General features: G+C 31.9%; 3 protein-coding genes and 1 long non-coding RNA gene across 5 annotated transcripts in view; 2 read left to right on the forward strand and 2 right to left on the reverse strand.

Annotated features, from left to right (window-relative positions):
- LOC114937126 (uncharacterized) overlaps nt 1-122 on the reverse strand; it is a 32,033-nt gene extending 31,911 nt beyond the window's left edge. The window contains exon 1 of the mRNA XM_085482180.1: nt 57-122. The gene's annotated coding sequence lies outside the window, so the exon portion shown is untranslated. The remainder of the gene's footprint in view (nt 1-56) is intronic.
- Nucleotides 123-370: 248 nt separating this feature from the next.
- Nucleotides 371-11,063, forward strand: LOC114937122 (uncharacterized). Of its 2 annotated transcripts, none has more exons than XM_029310527.2 (10): nt 371-694; nt 971-1,205; nt 1,540-1,777; nt 1,903-2,234; nt 2,332-2,449; nt 2,608-2,905; nt 3,111-3,354; nt 3,438-9,465; nt 9,572-9,742; nt 9,913-11,063. In XM_029310527.2, the coding sequence occupies exons 1-10, from the start codon at nt 541-543 to the stop codon at nt 10,063-10,065; spliced, it is 7,971 nt and encodes a 2,656-aa protein (XP_029166360.2). In that variant the 5' UTR covers nt 371-540; the 3' UTR covers nt 10,066-11,063. The 2 variants fall into 2 exon arrangements, with proteins under 2 accessions (XP_029166360.2, XP_029166361.2); XM_029310528.2 differs by having other exon boundaries at nt 3,114-3,354.
- On the reverse strand, nt 10,529-12,576 carry ppan (Brix domain-containing protein peter pan). The gene is made up of 6 exons (XM_029310511.2): nt 12,446-12,576; nt 11,977-12,257; nt 11,602-11,812; nt 11,213-11,539; nt 10,795-11,125; nt 10,529-10,702 (listed from the first exon to the last, which is right to left on the reverse strand). The coding sequence occupies exons 1-6, from the start codon at nt 12,461-12,463 to the stop codon at nt 10,614-10,616; spliced, it is 1,257 nt and encodes a 418-aa protein (XP_029166344.2). The 5' UTR covers nt 12,464-12,576; the 3' UTR covers nt 10,529-10,613.
- A 271-nt stretch (nt 12,577-12,847) lies between these two features.
- On the forward strand, nt 12,848-16,940 carry LOC114937146 (uncharacterized). Its single transcript, XR_003820835.1, has 4 exons — nt 12,848-12,924; nt 13,023-13,119; nt 15,077-15,236; nt 16,357-16,940. It is a non-coding gene; the product is annotated as an uncharacterized LOC114937146 (long non-coding RNA).
- Nucleotides 16,941-17,255: the final 315 nt, after the last annotated feature.

The raw sequence follows: 17,255 nt of genomic DNA on the forward strand, positions 1-17,255 counted from the left end.
TATGTTATATATATTATATCTAAAAAACAATATATTTTTGCCTTTTTGCAACTTACGAGATTGTAATCTCAATTGTAATTTGTAACGACGATCAGGACTAGGATTGCACACTTCACGACGATGCTCCGGACTTGCGTGAAGGCAGCAAACTTTCGAGACACGAGATACATCATTGGTCGAAGCAGGTCGCTCATCTTCGCGCTCATTGGCCCGCGCGCGTCACATGACCATTCAACCCTGCCGGGATTTGTCGCGCGCGCGTCACGTGACCATCCAGCTTGCCAGGATTTGGCGCGCTTATTTGAATCGATGATAGTCGCCATCTGTCGGCGGTCGAGCGCGCATGTGCGAGGCACGATTTGAATTTGAACAAAGTTCAACGAGCGTCCAAGCCAACGTGTCTGTCTCCCGCGATCGTCAATCGTCGATAACAATGGTGCGTGGCTGCGTGTTTATGGGTATACATATGTCATTGTTTGAGTGAGAGGCGAATAAGGCCTGCGTTTTTGATTAAATTAAAGAACGAGAGTATTATTCGCAATGTCGGACAGTATTAAAGTGGCCATCAAAGTCAGGCCGCTCATCAGGCGAGAGAAGGAGGAGAGTTTGCCAATTCAATGGATCGTTCAAGAAAATAATATTGTGGCCACCGACGTAGAATTAAGGAAGCGAGGCGACGGTGGATTCCAATTTGGTAAATTCAAATTTTGATATGAAAAATACATGTCCGAAATCCTTATCTTGATATAATTTCTAAATTCTCTTCGCGCTTTGACGTGTTAGGTTGGATTTTTCCTTTGTTGTTTACTTTCTGTATCAATTTTTGTCCTTTTTGCTTTTACATTCTGTCCAAATATGTATTTATTTCATTTTAGATACGGAAAGTGTAATAGACTGCAATAAAGGAAAACATCCTGTTGTAAGACACTAATTTTCTTGTTTAGATTGATCCGTTAACTTGCATTTGCAGATCACATTTTTGATACACACGCCAATAACAACAATGTGTTTGATACTATCGTAAAGCCTATTGTTGATGCTGCTGTAAATGGATTTAATGGCACAGTGTTTGCTTACGGACAGACAAGTTCTGGTAAAACGTATACTATGATGGGTACCTCGGAAGAGCCTGGCGTAATACCTCTGGCTGTAGAACATATGTTTGATGCTATAGCTAATACTTCTGGACGTGAATTTTTATTGAGGTTCATATTTGTTTGCTTTTTTCCTTCTATATTTTTCAAAGTGGGATAGCTCTTTAATTTTTACAGGTTATATTAGTAAAATAGTTTTTACTCAAATTTTTCTCTTATCCATACAACAAAATGACAGCAGGACTGAGAAACCCAGATTTTTAGCTTGCTAGAGAATTGTTTCAATATAGAGCTATTCTGCTTCTCTGATATATTTATTAAGATAAAAGACAATATTTTTAAATCTGTCTTTTTAGCTAAAAAAAGAATGTTGTTATCTGTATAAATTGTAACACTAATGAGAAGATTGTAGAACTTTTTTATTTTTAATTTATTAATTTTTTAGAGTATCCTACTTAGAGATTTATAATGAAAAAGTCAGAGATCTCTTAAGTAAAAGCTCAGATTTAGATTTAAAAATACACGAAGATGTAAATGGTCAAGTTTTTGTGAAATGCAAAGAAGAAGTCACAAATTGTCCAGAGAATGTTCTATCGTTAATGCATAAAGGTAATAAACACAGAAGAATAGGCGAAACAAACATGAATGAGCGAAGTAGCAGGAGCCATACAATATTCAGGATTGTAAGAATGCCAATTTTCTTTAACTTTGCATATTAAATTTTTTAAGATTATATACATCTATCTACATAATCTATATAATCTGTTATTAGTTTTTTAAAAATTAATATTAAAATAATATGATGTAGACAATTGAAAGTCGAGAAGCTGGTGCTGCCTCAGATGGTGCAATACAAGTATCACAATTAAATATGGTAGATCTTGCTGGTTCGGAGAAAGCACGGCAAACAGGAGCCACTGGAGAACGTTTTAAGGAAGGATGTCGTATTAATTTGTCTCTTTCTACATTGGCATTAGTAATAAAGCAGTTGAGTGAGTCACCAGACTCTCAAAAATATATAAACTTTCGAGATAGCAAATTAACGAGGTTGCTTCAAGCATCTTTGGGCGGCAATGCAATGACGGTGATAATATGTGCAGTAACACCAGCTGCTCTAGACGAAACTCAATGCACATTATCGTTAGTATTTTTAATGTTTTTATTTTTTAATTGATTTGTAATGTAAACATATGCAATAAATTCAAATATATTTAATTTTTATATATATTTTGAATAGATTTGCATCTAGAGCTAGAAATATCAAAAATAAACCTGAACTAAATGAAGTTATGTCAGATGGTGTACTTTTGAAACGATACGCAAAACAAATAGATATATTACATGCAGAATTAGAGGTAAATGTATATTATTATAGAAAAAATTGCTTTATTCTTTATTATATAGAAAGTATATAAATATACTGATACTTTTCAACAAATTTTAGATATAAATTAATATATATGAATGATAAAAGATCTATTAATTTATATATATATAACAAATTTATTTTCAGAGAGTGAAACAACAAGCTCGATCAACCGATTTAGAAGAAATGGAATCTAAAATGCAAGAAAAAGATCGTATCAATCAAAATTTGGAGGAACGTATTAGATTATTGCAAACTCGGATAGTTCATGGTGATAATCGCAACAACACTGAATCATTCAAGAATAAAGTAAAAAGGAGACAGACTTGGGGTGGTACTGCCGGATATAAATTGAATACATTTCAAACATGCAGAAATTTATCACCAATTAAAGAAATGTCACCTTTTAAGTCGCATAGAAAATCGACTGAGATTATGAATACATGTAAGTTTTATATAATCCAAACAAAATACTTTAAAATACTTAAAATATTTTTTTAAAATTGACAATTTAAATTTAAATATATATATATATATATGTGTGTGTATATATATATATATTTTTTTTTCTTTTAATTGATAATTTAAATTTAAATATATATGTGTGTATATATATAATATATATATATATATATATATAATTCTTAAAGCAGTCCAAATAGCACTTGCTGATTTTGAGCTGGAACTTATGAATAATGAAGAGGATTGTGAAGAGGAAATTATTACTAATGAAGAGGAAGAAATGGAAAGTAATGATGAAGATACGTTTCTCATATATCGAAAGCACAATCATGTGAAATTTACAGATGATGTAATTATCCACAAATTACCATCTATAAATTATAATCATGACACCTTACTTGAAAAAATTGATAAGTCTATGCAAACTGAAAGGTAATAATGATACTAAATAATTAATTTGTATTTAATATGTATTCAATTTAATTAATTTAATCATTCTTGTTATTTGTAAATAGTGATCAGTCCCCTGATACACAAGAGAAAATTTTATTGGATAGAATCCAGAATTTATCGAAAGAATTGTCACAGCTTAGAGAATTTACAACTTTGGAGAAGCAGTTATGTGTTGAAGATTATTTTGAAATTAAAGGAAAGCTCGTAAAGTTAGAAAAACAATTGGAAAATACAATATCTGAAAGGGACAGTTACGAACATATAGCATCTGATCGTCTTAAAAAATTAACTGCTACTGAATCGCGTTACGCTTTGGTAGAAGATAAATTGAATGCGCAAGCAGCAGAACTACAAAGGATACCAGATTTTGAAAAGAAGATTGCACAATTGTCCGCACAAAAAATAGAGATGCAAAACGTTTTTACAGCTGAAAAAGACGGATGCGAACATGTCGCTTCCGAATTACAAAAGAAGCTTAACGAAGCTGAACAACGCAATATTATGTTAGAAGACAAATTAGCAATACAGAATGTATCACTTGAACAATTTTTGTCGCAAAATGCAGGAAATGTGCAGCAAATAGAACTGGAAAATCAAATTACTGCTATTACATTCCAAAATAATGAATTGCAACACATGATAACGGGTCTTCAAAATAAATTAACAGAAACAGAGTTATGCAAGAACTTGATGAAAGATCAACTGGACGAGCAGCAGCAAACTTTACAAAATTTTCAAGATCAAAAGGAACGCATCGATAATTTTATGTCTAAAAATAATGAATTTGAACATACCATTTGTGAATTACAAAATAAATTGAAAGAAGTGCAAGAAGACAATATATCAATGCGAAATAAATTAAATGCGCAACAAATAGAAATTCAGAAATTTGAAAATCAAGAGAAGCAGATTGAACATCTTGTTTCTGAAAATAATGAATTTAAACATACCATTAGTGAATTGCAAGAGCAATTAATAGAAGCAGAAATAAGAAATAATACAATAGAAGATAATGACCAAAATACAGATATAGATACAGATAAATTACACTTGGAAAAACAAATTCAGGATGTTGTAAAAGAAAAAATGGAATCTGAACGAATTAATGGTGAACTAAGAGACAAATTGAAAGAAATAGAATTAATAAATAATTCAATAAAAAATCAACAAGAAATATATGTACAAAATACAAGCGATTTACAGAAACAGGTTGAAGATTTTGCAAATGAAAAAAATAAATTTGAAGGAATAATTGTTGAATTGACAGAAAATTTGAAAGAAGAGGAATCAATAAATAGTTCATTAAAACACAAATTAAATGAATATGAAACAAACATGTATGATCCTGATAGTACAGAAAAAGAACATATTATTTCTAAAATGCAAAAAAAATTGAAAGAAACAGAATTACATAATAACTCAATGAAAGAGGAATTAAACATGCAACGGGTGGAAGCACAAAAAACCATTGATGAGCAAAAGAAATTGATCGAAGATCTTATAATCAATAAAAATGAGCTACAAGATTTAATTTACGAGCTGCAACAAAAATTAAAGAGAATGGAGTTACAGAATGAATTAATAAAGAATAGAATAAATGAGCAAGAATTACAATTACAAAAGAATCATGATCTCGAAAAGGATATTGAATATCGTGCATCGGAAACAAAAAAACTCGAGTCTGTGGTACACGAGTTGCAAGAAAAATTGACCCATACTGAGTTGTGTATTTCAACGAAAGATGAATCGAATGAACAATTTTGTTTAGAAAACATCCAAGAATCAGAAGAAGTCGCAAGATTTACTGAAGAAAGAGATGAATATGAAGATATCTCTATGAAATTGCACAGAAAATCGAATGGAAAAAAATCAACGTTGGATCAGAGTAACGATAATGAAATAAATTATTTAAAAAGTCACATAAATGATTTACAGGGTATCCAAGATATGCAAAAAGAAAATACATACTTTAAAGAAGAAGCCTCAGCAAGATCGATATTGAATCCCAAATGTGACTTAATCAATGGTGATTCTTCAAAAATTATAGATTTGTCGATATCTTTAAACGATAGTACTAAATTATCTACAGATTTCTTTTCAAAAACTCCAGAAGAAAAGCAAGAAATATCAGAAATGGTGCAAGGTTTGAAAACGGATATACAAAATTTAGAGAGCACTATTTCTGTATTAACAATGGAAAACAGTGAATTGACGGATAAATTGTCAGAGGAGAAAGAATATTCTAAAAAATCGGCTGCTCATTTTCAACAAACGATTGACGAACTTTATGCGCGAAATTCAAAGATAATAGATGAAAATCTCGAATTAAAAAATAATTTAACAATTCTTAGTGAAGAGATGAAAACTTTACGTTCGAAGATACCTGAAGTGAACTCAAGTGAAGAAGAAATAATTCTCAAGTATGAAGAACAAATCAATGAATTGACAGCAAAAAATGCAGTATTATTATCTAATGTCACAGATTCCAAGAAAGACCTTGAAATATTTAAAGAAAGTAAGGCACTCTTGTACGAACACGATTGTATGCATAAGGATAAACTTTGTGATCTTACAGAGCAATATCAATATTTGAAAAATGAGCACAATCAACTTTCCATTGATTTAATGGATAAAATCGAAGAGAATGATGGATTAAAAGAAGAATGTGAAATTTTAAAAAATAAACTAGAATTATTATTGAAACATGCAGAAAACAGTAATGATGCAGAACAATTGAGAATGGAAAATACTTTGTTGAGAAGCGAACAAGTGGAGTTAAAAACTAATATACAAATTTTAACCAAAGAGAACTCACAAATATCTAATCAGTTAGTTGAGACCATAGAAGATTTGGATAATGTGCGAAAAGTAAATTCTTGCAATAATACCTTCCACTTATCGACATTATTTAATAACACTTTAACGACGAGTGATTCAGTGGACAAATCTACAAAAGATGGCAATGCCGAAGCAATAATTTCACATCTACAAGAGGAAGTTGATCATGTTACACTTCTTAATAGAAAGCTCAGCGATCTTAAATTGGGCCCTTGTACTCAATGTGCTTATCTGCAGGAAATGATTGAAAATAAAAGAGAGCTAAAACTCAGAGAGAAGACTCTCACTCACAAAATAGAGGATTTGCAAAGAAAGTTTGATTGTGTGGTTGCAAAGAGCGATCCGCTTATTCTAAAAGCTAAGGAAGATGTAAATATAAGCGTATGTAATTCATCTCTTAATGGTAGTTTTCTGGAAATTATGAATGTTAGTTGTGTCGAAGAAAGACTTCAATTCATAACTAACAAATTACAAAGTTTGAAGGAAGAACACGAAAAATTATCGGACTTGTATAAAGAAAAATGTAATGAAGTCGAAGAGTTACAAAATAGCAGTGTTATGAATTTGTCGCCGAATAAAATGCATAATGTAAATACTAGTGTTAAGAAATCTCCAAACAAAACTTTGAGACTAGATAATGTCGAAAAGACAACCAGCAATTTGCAAAATGATCTTGATAAATTAAAGGAAGTCACTGAAGGAATCAAAACAGATATGGGTAAATTTACTGAAAAGGAAAACACTCTACTGGATGAAATTAAATCTTTGAAAAATACTAATGAACAGTTATTGCAAAAGTTGTCAGAAAATGAACTATTGTATTTGGAAAAAACAGATATCCTTGAAAATGAGATAAAAGATATGACCAAAAAATTACAAGAGTTTTCTGTGAGATATAAAGAAATTGAGCATGAGAAGCTCATCGTTGAAACTGAAGTGGAATTCCTGAAAACAGACAAAGCGGCGAAAGAAGAAACAATAAACGAGTTATGTCAAAAGCTTTCAGATTTACAACACGAGCTGGATTTGACAAAAAGAGAAAAAGAACAGCTTAATCTTTTGGAGCAGGAATATGAGAAGAAACTGGAATCATTGAGATCGATGAACGAGGAGTTGACCAATTCTAAAGAAACTATTTCACAAGAATTCGCCAGTTATTCTAAGGAATCGGAAAATAGATTTACAGAGCTAAACGAAAAGGTAAACAAGTATACTGCTGAAAACGATTATTTAAAACAAGAGTTAATTAAGCTACGTGACATAGAAAATGAGTTTGAGACGATGAGAAACGAGTATCAATACAAATCTCAACAAGATAAAACGTTGGCCGATGATAACAAGAAGCTCAAGAATGTATTAAACAACACTTCCAAGAATATCATTAGTGAGATCAAGTCTCTAAAACCGAAAGTTAGTGCTGAGGAATTCCAAGATAAATCTGTGGATGAGCTGTTTCAGATATTTTTACACACAATCTTGGTGAAGGAGCAGGAGATAGTGAAGAGTATGGCAGATAACTTTAATAGGGAGAAGCAGAAACTTGAGGATGACAAACGACAGAGCGTGGATGCGGAAAAACGTACGACATTATGGGCGAAAGAATTGGAGAGCGAGATAGACAAACTTCAAGCTGATCTGTCCCAACGAGAAGCTGCGTCCAACGGATTGCAAAAGGAAGTTTGGCGTTTGGAGAAGCTTTTACAAGAAAATAATCGCGACCAAGATACGTTGAGAGAAAAGATCAGTCTGCTCGAGATGGATCTCAATAATATGCAAATCGAGTACAACAAGTGCGCCAAGTTGGATACAGTGAGTGAAGAAGCCATCAATATCGCTCAAAAACGGGAGAGACAGGCGCAGGAAGCCATCAGGAATAAGGAAGCCGAATTTCAGATGAAGATGAAATCGGAAAAAGAAGCCTATAATAAACGAATAGAAGATCTCGCGTGTACGATAGAAGCATTTAAATCGAAAAATATGGACTTGACGGGTACCATCGAAGGTCTCGAAGCTAATAAGGTGCACTTGCAGAACATTATCGATTTGAAGAACAACGAATTAATGAAACTCAATCAAATTATGGAGATGAAGAAGATAGAATTGGCGCAGCTTGTGGAAGGCTACCAAGATCTGAATTGTGAATTTGAAAAGAGAAACTTGCGTATCGAGGAAATTACAGAACTTTTGAAAACTAAATGCGACGATCTTACGGAATATAAAGCTAAACTGGATACGATTATGTCGGAGAATACATTCCTGAAGCAGCAAATCGGCGAACGGAAAACCAGTATAGAACAATATAAGCTGGACATAGAGAAATTGAAGACTGACAACAAGAAAGAGATCGACGCGATTAAAGATGAATTAAATTTCGAAGAATTGAAGAACATCGAATTGAGAAAACAAATGGACGCATTAAATAATACAAATACTGCTTTGACGGAAGACATGAATACCTTGAGGGACAATTACGCGACGTTACAACATAAATGTATTACATTAGAGAAAAGAATCAGAAATAGCACGAGTAGAATTCTAGCGGAGGAACAAATGGAAGAATTGAAGGACTTGAATAGATCTTTGCGAAATAATTTGGACGGTGCTAGTAATCGGATAACGGAGCTGCAAGATGCCAAAGCTGAATCGACGAAGCAATTGATTACTTTAAACAGTCAATATGATGCTGCGTGTAAGGAGAATGAAGAATTAAAGGAGATGTTGTCATCGTATAGGTCTAAATATGACACGCACGCATTTTGCGAAAAGTATGACGCTTTGTTGCAGGAGAAGAACAAAATTGCTCTGGAATTAGAAGCGATAAAAGTTGAATTGGATCAAAAGAGTAAAGATATCGAGAATTACGTTAGCGAGGTGAAAGGATTGAAGGAAAAAAATGCGGAACTCGACCAAGAATCGGAAGAGTTGGCCCAAGTTATTTGTCAGCACGATGCTGAGAACGCGAAAATCGAAGATCAACTCTGGGCGTGTCGCATCGAGAATGATGAGTTACGAGACAAGATCAAGGGTTTCGAGAATCAAATTCAGGATCCTCAGGACATAGAGAAAGCTAAATCTCGCAATGATGACTGTAGTTGTACCGAGTTGAAAAATAAGATACGTGAATTGCAAATGGAAATTATATCGAAAAACGGAAAAATCGCGACACTGGAGCTGCAAATACGAAATGGAAGTTTCCCCTATCAGACCAAGTGTACAGAATTGCAGGAACATCTGTCGGCGTACAAAAATAAGGTATTTAATATATTTCACTAATTATAATTTATCACTTTGATTATATTATGAATTTTAGATTTGATCGTAATTTGTTTTATGAATCTTCTATACTATTTTTTTACAGACTAGCGAACTTAGAGCAGAAATTAAGCGACTTCAGACCGCCATGATACGTACAAGCGCAAGAGAATGCCATGTATGCAAACAGAGACTTCTAAATAAAAGAGATCAGATATGCCAGACAACATCGAATAATATATTGCGATTTTGCGGTACGAGCAGTGGTATAATCGAAGTAAGTATTCTTTGAGAGCTAAAATAATCGATATTACAAATAACATGAATAGAAATAAAGACAAATTTATATACATAATTGTGCAGAATGTTTTTATTTCGTTGTTCTCAAGTTTTGTTATAAGTTGTATATTGTGTTTTACAAATAATAATATAATTTTTTTCATGCAGGATGAAATAAGAATAACGAAATTGGAAAAGGAAAAACAGTTTATGAAGGATGTGTGTCGTTCTCGATCGAAAACCATAAAAGAGCTTGAAAAACAAGTAGAGGAGTATGAAAAATTGTTGCGCTTCAAAAAGAGCTATGAAAAAAATCCTTAACTCCAACAATATGAATAAACTACACAACTCGAACAAATGCTATATATTATTGCCATATATCGTATTTGATGAAATCTCTCATGGAAATAGTATTATTAAAATCTATTAGAAATAGCATGTTATGTAGTTTATTCATATCATTTTATGCACACGTAAACAATAATTAGAATTTGAAGTTTGTAACATAAGATAGTTTTTAAAGGCGCATAGAATGTAAATATATCTTGTTAATATTCGACTATAATGATATATTTTTGTAATACGGATACGAACTTTATATTAATTATTTTATACTTTATATGACAATATAATGTTTTAACTTTATGACAATATAAATAATATTATATTTTTTACCACTTTACATTTTCGAAGATAGTATGATGTCTGTGATATAAAATAATTAGTAATTTAAGGAATTATGAAAGGATAAGAGTCATGAACTGTTATCTATATACACATATAATTTGTAATACACGTAAAATAGTAAATTTATTAGTTAATATAGTATTATTAGTTAGTATTACAATTTAAAAATATTTAATTTTATCCTAGGACTTGTCAAATTTTGCTTTCTTCGATTTATATCTCATTATGTGCTTATGTGGTCTCTTGGTACCAATTTTTGTTTGAAATAGATCTGAAATAGAATGAATGTTATATCGCAGTTGAATTGAATATTCTTAATAACTTTCTATAAAATATAAGCACATGCAATGTATATATATTTACCTTTATCAGGTTCTTCTCCTACTTCTTCACGATAATACTGTACATCATCGTCTTCTTCCAATTTATTTTCAGCAGATTCCTTTGCAATTTTTTGTAACAGAATGTCACTTTCTTTTTTCTTCTGAATACCCTTGAGCGATTTCTCTTTGTGTTCTTGCTTTTGTATTTCCTTTTTCTTTTTATTCTCTTCTTGTTTTCTCTTTCTTTTTTCCTTCAATTTCTTCTTTGCCTCCCTCTTTTTCTCTATCGCAAGTTTCTCTTCTTCCGTTTTATGTACAAATTCATGAGATAGTACTTCACCATCGAGAAGTCCATTTTCCACTTTGATTAACTATAGATTTAAAAGAAAAGTTCATGTTTAAAAACATAAGATAAACATTTACAAGATTTATTATAATATTAACTCTAATTCTTTAACCTGTAACGTCATTCTTGGTCCTAATTCGTACAATCGAATTGCGCTCTTAGAATTTGCATGATTTCCTCTTGAAGATAATTTTTGTGGTAATGTAACATGGCTAGTTTCATCATCTTCCGCTTCACTTTCAGATACAGTCGGTTTCGTTAAAAATTCCGAAATATCTTGACATTTAGATAAATTTGGCACTTTTGCTTGGACTAATTTTTTAACACCTCTTGATAATCCTGTAGGTACAACTTTGATCGCATAATGTCTAAAGTCAATCGTTTTCGATGTCGTATTATAATTTAAGCATATACAACGACGAATCGTACTCAAATTAATCTGCAAAAATATTTCATTCAATCAATTAACTGTTTTCTCGATTAGTGTTTTATAAAACTTACAGTGGTTAAATTTATGGTTGGAAACATGTTTTGAAATGTGGAGGCTATAAGTTTCAATTGCATGCCTTCGCCGCTAAAATTATTTAAGATCACCAGTGGAGCATTTTTGAAGGCTTCCTCATATACCATTTGCTTCTTTAATTTAGATATTACATCTCGTGCCAGAGAAAAGCTATGTATTTTAAAACTAAGAGTAGGTCCTCTGGGTAATCTATAACAATAATTAAGAGTTACATTATTTCTAATAATCATAGTTCTAGAGAATTAAAACAAAATTTATATATCTATATATATTTATATATCTATATAAATTTATATATATATATTTACATATGTAAATTTATATATAATAACAATTTATAAAAACTACAATACCTGCATAACTTGAGGTACATTCCTAACTCCGTCTTTGTAAACATACATATGTGACTGACATGAAGAACACTCGCAACGGAGACGAAATCTTTAATGGTATTTTTTTTTCGAATTTTCAAAGATGAAGCTGTAAAAGGTTCCATAACTCTGCGAAAATCTTTAGTAAGCTCGACAATGTGTTCTCCTGGCAAGCCACGATGAAACACAAAAGAATGAGGGGCTCGTACTAACTCTTCCTTTTCCCCCACGTTTATTTGTTTATTTCGTTTAACGCATCGACCCTATATAAAAATCATATGTTAATAAAAAAAATTATAAACTATCCTTAATACATATTAATTAATTTTCTGAATGCATGTGGACATTGTTTGATACATAACCTATATACAAATGTTTACGTTTTCTATTGAACATTATTAAATTATAAATTTATATTAATTATAATTGCTTGCAAATAATTAAAAATTACCTTTTTCTTACGACCCATTTTTTTCTTTCCTTTTTTTTTAATTAGAGAACGTTAATTCAACTTGAAGAAGATGCGTAATGTGTGCACAATGGGTCAAATTAGGTTAGATTTCTCTTAACACGTGGTTGAAAAATGCTAATAATCCAATTGAGAAAAAAACATTCTATGATGAAAATTATAATTAAAGAAGCAATAATACATTTTCTTATGTAACTAAATATAAAATGTTTTTAATCTTCACTCTGTTAAGTTTATTAAACGACCACATGTATTTTGAAATTTCGCGCCAATTTGAATTTGCGCCATTTTTTCCTATCATGCTCTTCTGTATCGTATCAGCCAATCGGAGCCGGAGCTCGGAAATTTAACTTTCGACTTACTTCAGGTCGTTTTACCTCTCATTACTTTGCATTTTTGCTGCAGCTGCTCGATTTTCTATTTCGCATATCTATTATTTTTGGAAAATGCAGAAAAAACAGGTATAAAAATTGTATTTCAAAATTTATCTTAATCCACTTATTAAATAATCCTCATGTGTATCACAATTACGTAAAATTTATTGGCTTTATTATTTCAGTCAGCGTCTCTTGCCGAAATATATTCTGATATAACCTTAACAAGATTTTTCGAGGCATATATATCGAAAAGTAATACATTTTATCATGATTGAATCTGTAAGTCTACATATATCTATATATTATAATATAAAACGCAATATAATTTCTCTGATGCGTGTACTTTAAAGTTACAAAATAAAATTTGATAAAAAATACCATTCTAAAATATTACAATAAATATATTCTAATTTTTCATATTTTATAATAAAATTTGTCATACATTTAATGTTCTGAATTAAATGAAAAAAATATCAATCATCAGAGAAATTCTATCTCATTATATTATTACTTTATTATTATTTTTATATTGATGTGGAAAAATGCATTCTTTTAATATAACATAAATATAATAAGAGTAAAGCAATGAAAAAAGATGAAATAATATATTATATATACAATAGAACATTTTTAAACCGATGTAACGATAAATTAGCAAACATCTGGAAATATATTAATATATACTTTCATATGAAAAAGAATCGTAAGCATTATAAAAATAACTACTAATTAACTTCAATTATATAGCGAGCTAATAAAAAAAAGTTAATCTTAAACTTTGAGGGCCGGGGATTAAGCGCGACCGCAACAATAAATCACGATAACACGTGACTTCCCTTCTCACTGGCATTATGAATACCATGCGAGGAAGGGGCGGGGAAGAAGAGGGAGGAGGGCTAACAGAGGGAGGGAATATGCACGCAATGTACTTCATTGTCTCGAAGCGCGGGAATCTTCAGCGCGGCTCGTTAAGCAAAGCGAACTCCTCTCACGGTGCAAAGTTCACGGTTGCTTCACGGGGATCCTTATCTATCTAACGCGTGTCTGCACGGGCCCTCGCACGATTTTTATCACGATAATATTATACCCCTTGCGACCGCGAACGAGTCATAAATCTGTATATTCGCATCCCGTACACGCATTATTCAGTATTAAATATATATAAATAGCTATTTGACTTTGAGAGTGTTTAATTGTTCCATAAAAATCCTGAAATATTACAAATATGTTCTAATTTTTTATATTTTATAATAAAATTTCTCATGCATTTAACGCTCTGAATTAAATAAAAAATATCATCATTCATCAGAGAAATTCTATCTCGTTATTATTACTTTATTATTATTTTTATATTGATGTGGAAGAATGCGATTTATTCTTTAGTGGAAAAATTAGAAATAAAGATATAAAATATATATAATGTCAGTTGCGTGTCGATGGACGAATATATAAAGATCCTCCCCCGAATATATAAAAAGGTAGGACTATTTAAAATAATGCAACTCTTAACGCGTCAAGGAACATATTCGCGTTTGTTTAATAAAATGAAAATTAATAATGATAATTAGCTCTTATTAGACGGGGAATAAATCTCACGCTTCGATATCAAGTGTTGATTGAAATTTTATAAGTGCGTTTTATTAATCGCTACCGGAATTATCATCCCTCTCCTTCCTCCGAGAAAGGCGCGCGTAACTGTTTATTCGCCCAACTGAGATGCGTTGTTTACAATTTTTCCGGAAAGATGGAACGCGAAGATACAAACACGTCTCGTTCCATTTCGTAAATAAATTCCTTTGCATTTCCTTTAAAAAAGTCTTTACCTCGCGGACAGTGTTGTACTTAGATGATTTAAAAATTATCTAGATAAAGAGATGAGATTTTAAATATATCTATATATATGCATATACATATATTTATTTATTTTTACATATATATTTTTATTATCTATATAATTTTATTTATTTTATTATTTATCTATATAATTTTATTACAAAATTTCCCTTGATAAGAATCCTTCATCAATCATATGTTCGCTGACGACAGATGGCGCCAGCGCGATCGCGCGCGATAATAATCGAACCGCACAATCGCGATTGCAAGAATCGCGCGTGCCGAAAGGAAATTACGAACGCGCACGCGGCAGAAGCCCGGAAGTGGCAGCGAGACGACAAGCGTCGACTCTCATGTGCTGGATGATGATGATCCCCTGCTCATATATGTATGTCTGTCGCAGGTTCCGTTTTTCGCGGCTGGCTGCGCCTGGTTACGCTTCCACTTGTTTCCCCGATTCTCGATTGCCGACGTTGCGAATCGACCACGAGGATGCCGACGATGGACACGAATAATAGCTGCGAGAGACGACGCGCGAATAAAACGCTCCGGCTCCTGTCGAGGTAACGTTTGCCATATGCCGGCCTGCTAGAAACCGGCTGTGATTTTTGCCGGTCAAACGCTGATGCTTGGCGCGCGTTTAATACTTGTCGCGGTACTTGGACATTTGTGCATTAAATTCAAGCGAAAATATGAGAAAAACGCGACAGCTCTTTTTTTCAAATTTATGATCAAATATCACGAGAGAATTGACTCGTGTTTATTAGATTTATAATCAGATTATACGTACAATAAAATATATTATTATATAATATATGCATAATATAGTATAGTATATATATATATATTTATATAATACATATGTTATACATATATAATATTTGGATACGCTTGTGTATAGAATTTTTAAATCATGTTATTCTATGGTAAATGCAATATATGAAAAATATATTTTTAAATAAGACATAAATAATAATATTAATCATTATAAATTAATCACTATACATGTCACATAGTCTGTCAACAGATAATTTCACGGGATATATTTTCTTTCTCATATTTTCTGACAATGAGATATAAACTAAAAAAGCGATAATGACAAATTGGATGTTGCTAAATAAGTACAAAGAACTTTAGGAAGTCATTTTTTGTTGAAAAATATAAGAAGTTCTTTATAAAATAGAAGAGCAAACATATGCTCTTCTTTATATCCCTCTCTGAGAAGTTATACTTTTCCAAAAGTGGAATTAAAATTAGGTTTTAATGAGCAAATAAGAAAAATAAAATTTGGCGGATATTTTCTACTAGTAAAAAGGATACTTATTAATATTTTTTAAATCTTTCCGTATCGTTAGGATCGTGAGAGGATGAAACTAACAACTCCTATTCAATTTTTTATTAGAACTTTTTAACCGGAATGTAATCATCTAAAAATAAGCGTTAGAAAGATTAATTTCTTTAAAATTTTTTTTATTTTTTTCATTTTTTAAATTAATAGTTTAAAAAAAAATTTAGAGAAGTATAACTCTTCGGGGAGAGATACAGAAGTATATAATTATATGTAAACTCCTTTTAATTTTCGACAAACCTAAAATTTTTCGCACTTATTTAGAGACACCCTGTATATTAAAACACAATAATATAAAATTAACATAAATTAATAAAAAAAATCTCTTTCGCCAGAATACATTAGCGTACTTGATGAACCTGATCAGCTTTAACGGAATAAATTAAAAATGTATATTAAAAGCAAAGAGTTGTCGTTCTTCGTAGAATGATTAATTGTCCGGATACAGTCGAGGAAGAACGTCGTCGTCAGCGGAGCGCGGAACGTTTCTTGAACCGCGCGACTCTCCTCCTTCGTCGCCGTCGCCGCCGCGAGGGGTCCGGGCCGTTTTTCTCCGCCGCGCTCCGTTGACGCCGCTCCATCAGAGCGGTTGCCACGCTTGAGACGCGGTGGGACGTTACCAGCGGCGAGAGACCGACGCGAGCAAAAAACGCAACCTTCGTGCTTAAAGCGAAACGAGAGGCATGCCACGGTGACGACCGCACCGTTGCACCTGCATCTCCTCGTTGCGCTCCTCTTGTTGGCACTCCTACCTTACTGATCCCTTACCGCGGGATACCGAGAATGCCCGCGAGCGCATAACGCAGCGCAGCTCCGCTTCACTCTTCTGCCTTTCGACAGATTTTTTTTCATACATTATATAGAATTATAAGTAATATGTACAGTTTTGTATTCTAAAAGTAAAATGTTTTATTTCTGATCTCTCTCGTATGTTACTGGTAAGGTACATTATTTGAATCTTGCAGATACTTTATCGTCAATCTTTTATCAACTCTAGCACTCTTCAAATAATTTTTGCGAGAGAATTCTATATATTAATAATATCGTAAGCAAGTTAACAAACTAAATAAAGATTCTTTCACTTTCATTATAACATGATATTGCCAATCTTTTATAAACTCTAGCACTCTTCAAATAATTTTTACGAGAGAATACTATATTAATAATATCGTAAGCAAGTTAACAAACTAAATAAAGATTCTTTCATTTTCATTATAACGTGATATAAAAAATA

This window comes from Nylanderia fulva, unplaced genomic scaffold (genome assembly GCF_048542155.1).
Source record: "Nylanderia fulva isolate GAGA-0341 unplaced genomic scaffold, ASM4854215v1 Scaffold2, whole genome shotgun sequence".
NCBI classification, from domain to species: domain Eukaryota; kingdom Metazoa; phylum Arthropoda; class Insecta; order Hymenoptera; family Formicidae; genus Nylanderia; species Nylanderia fulva.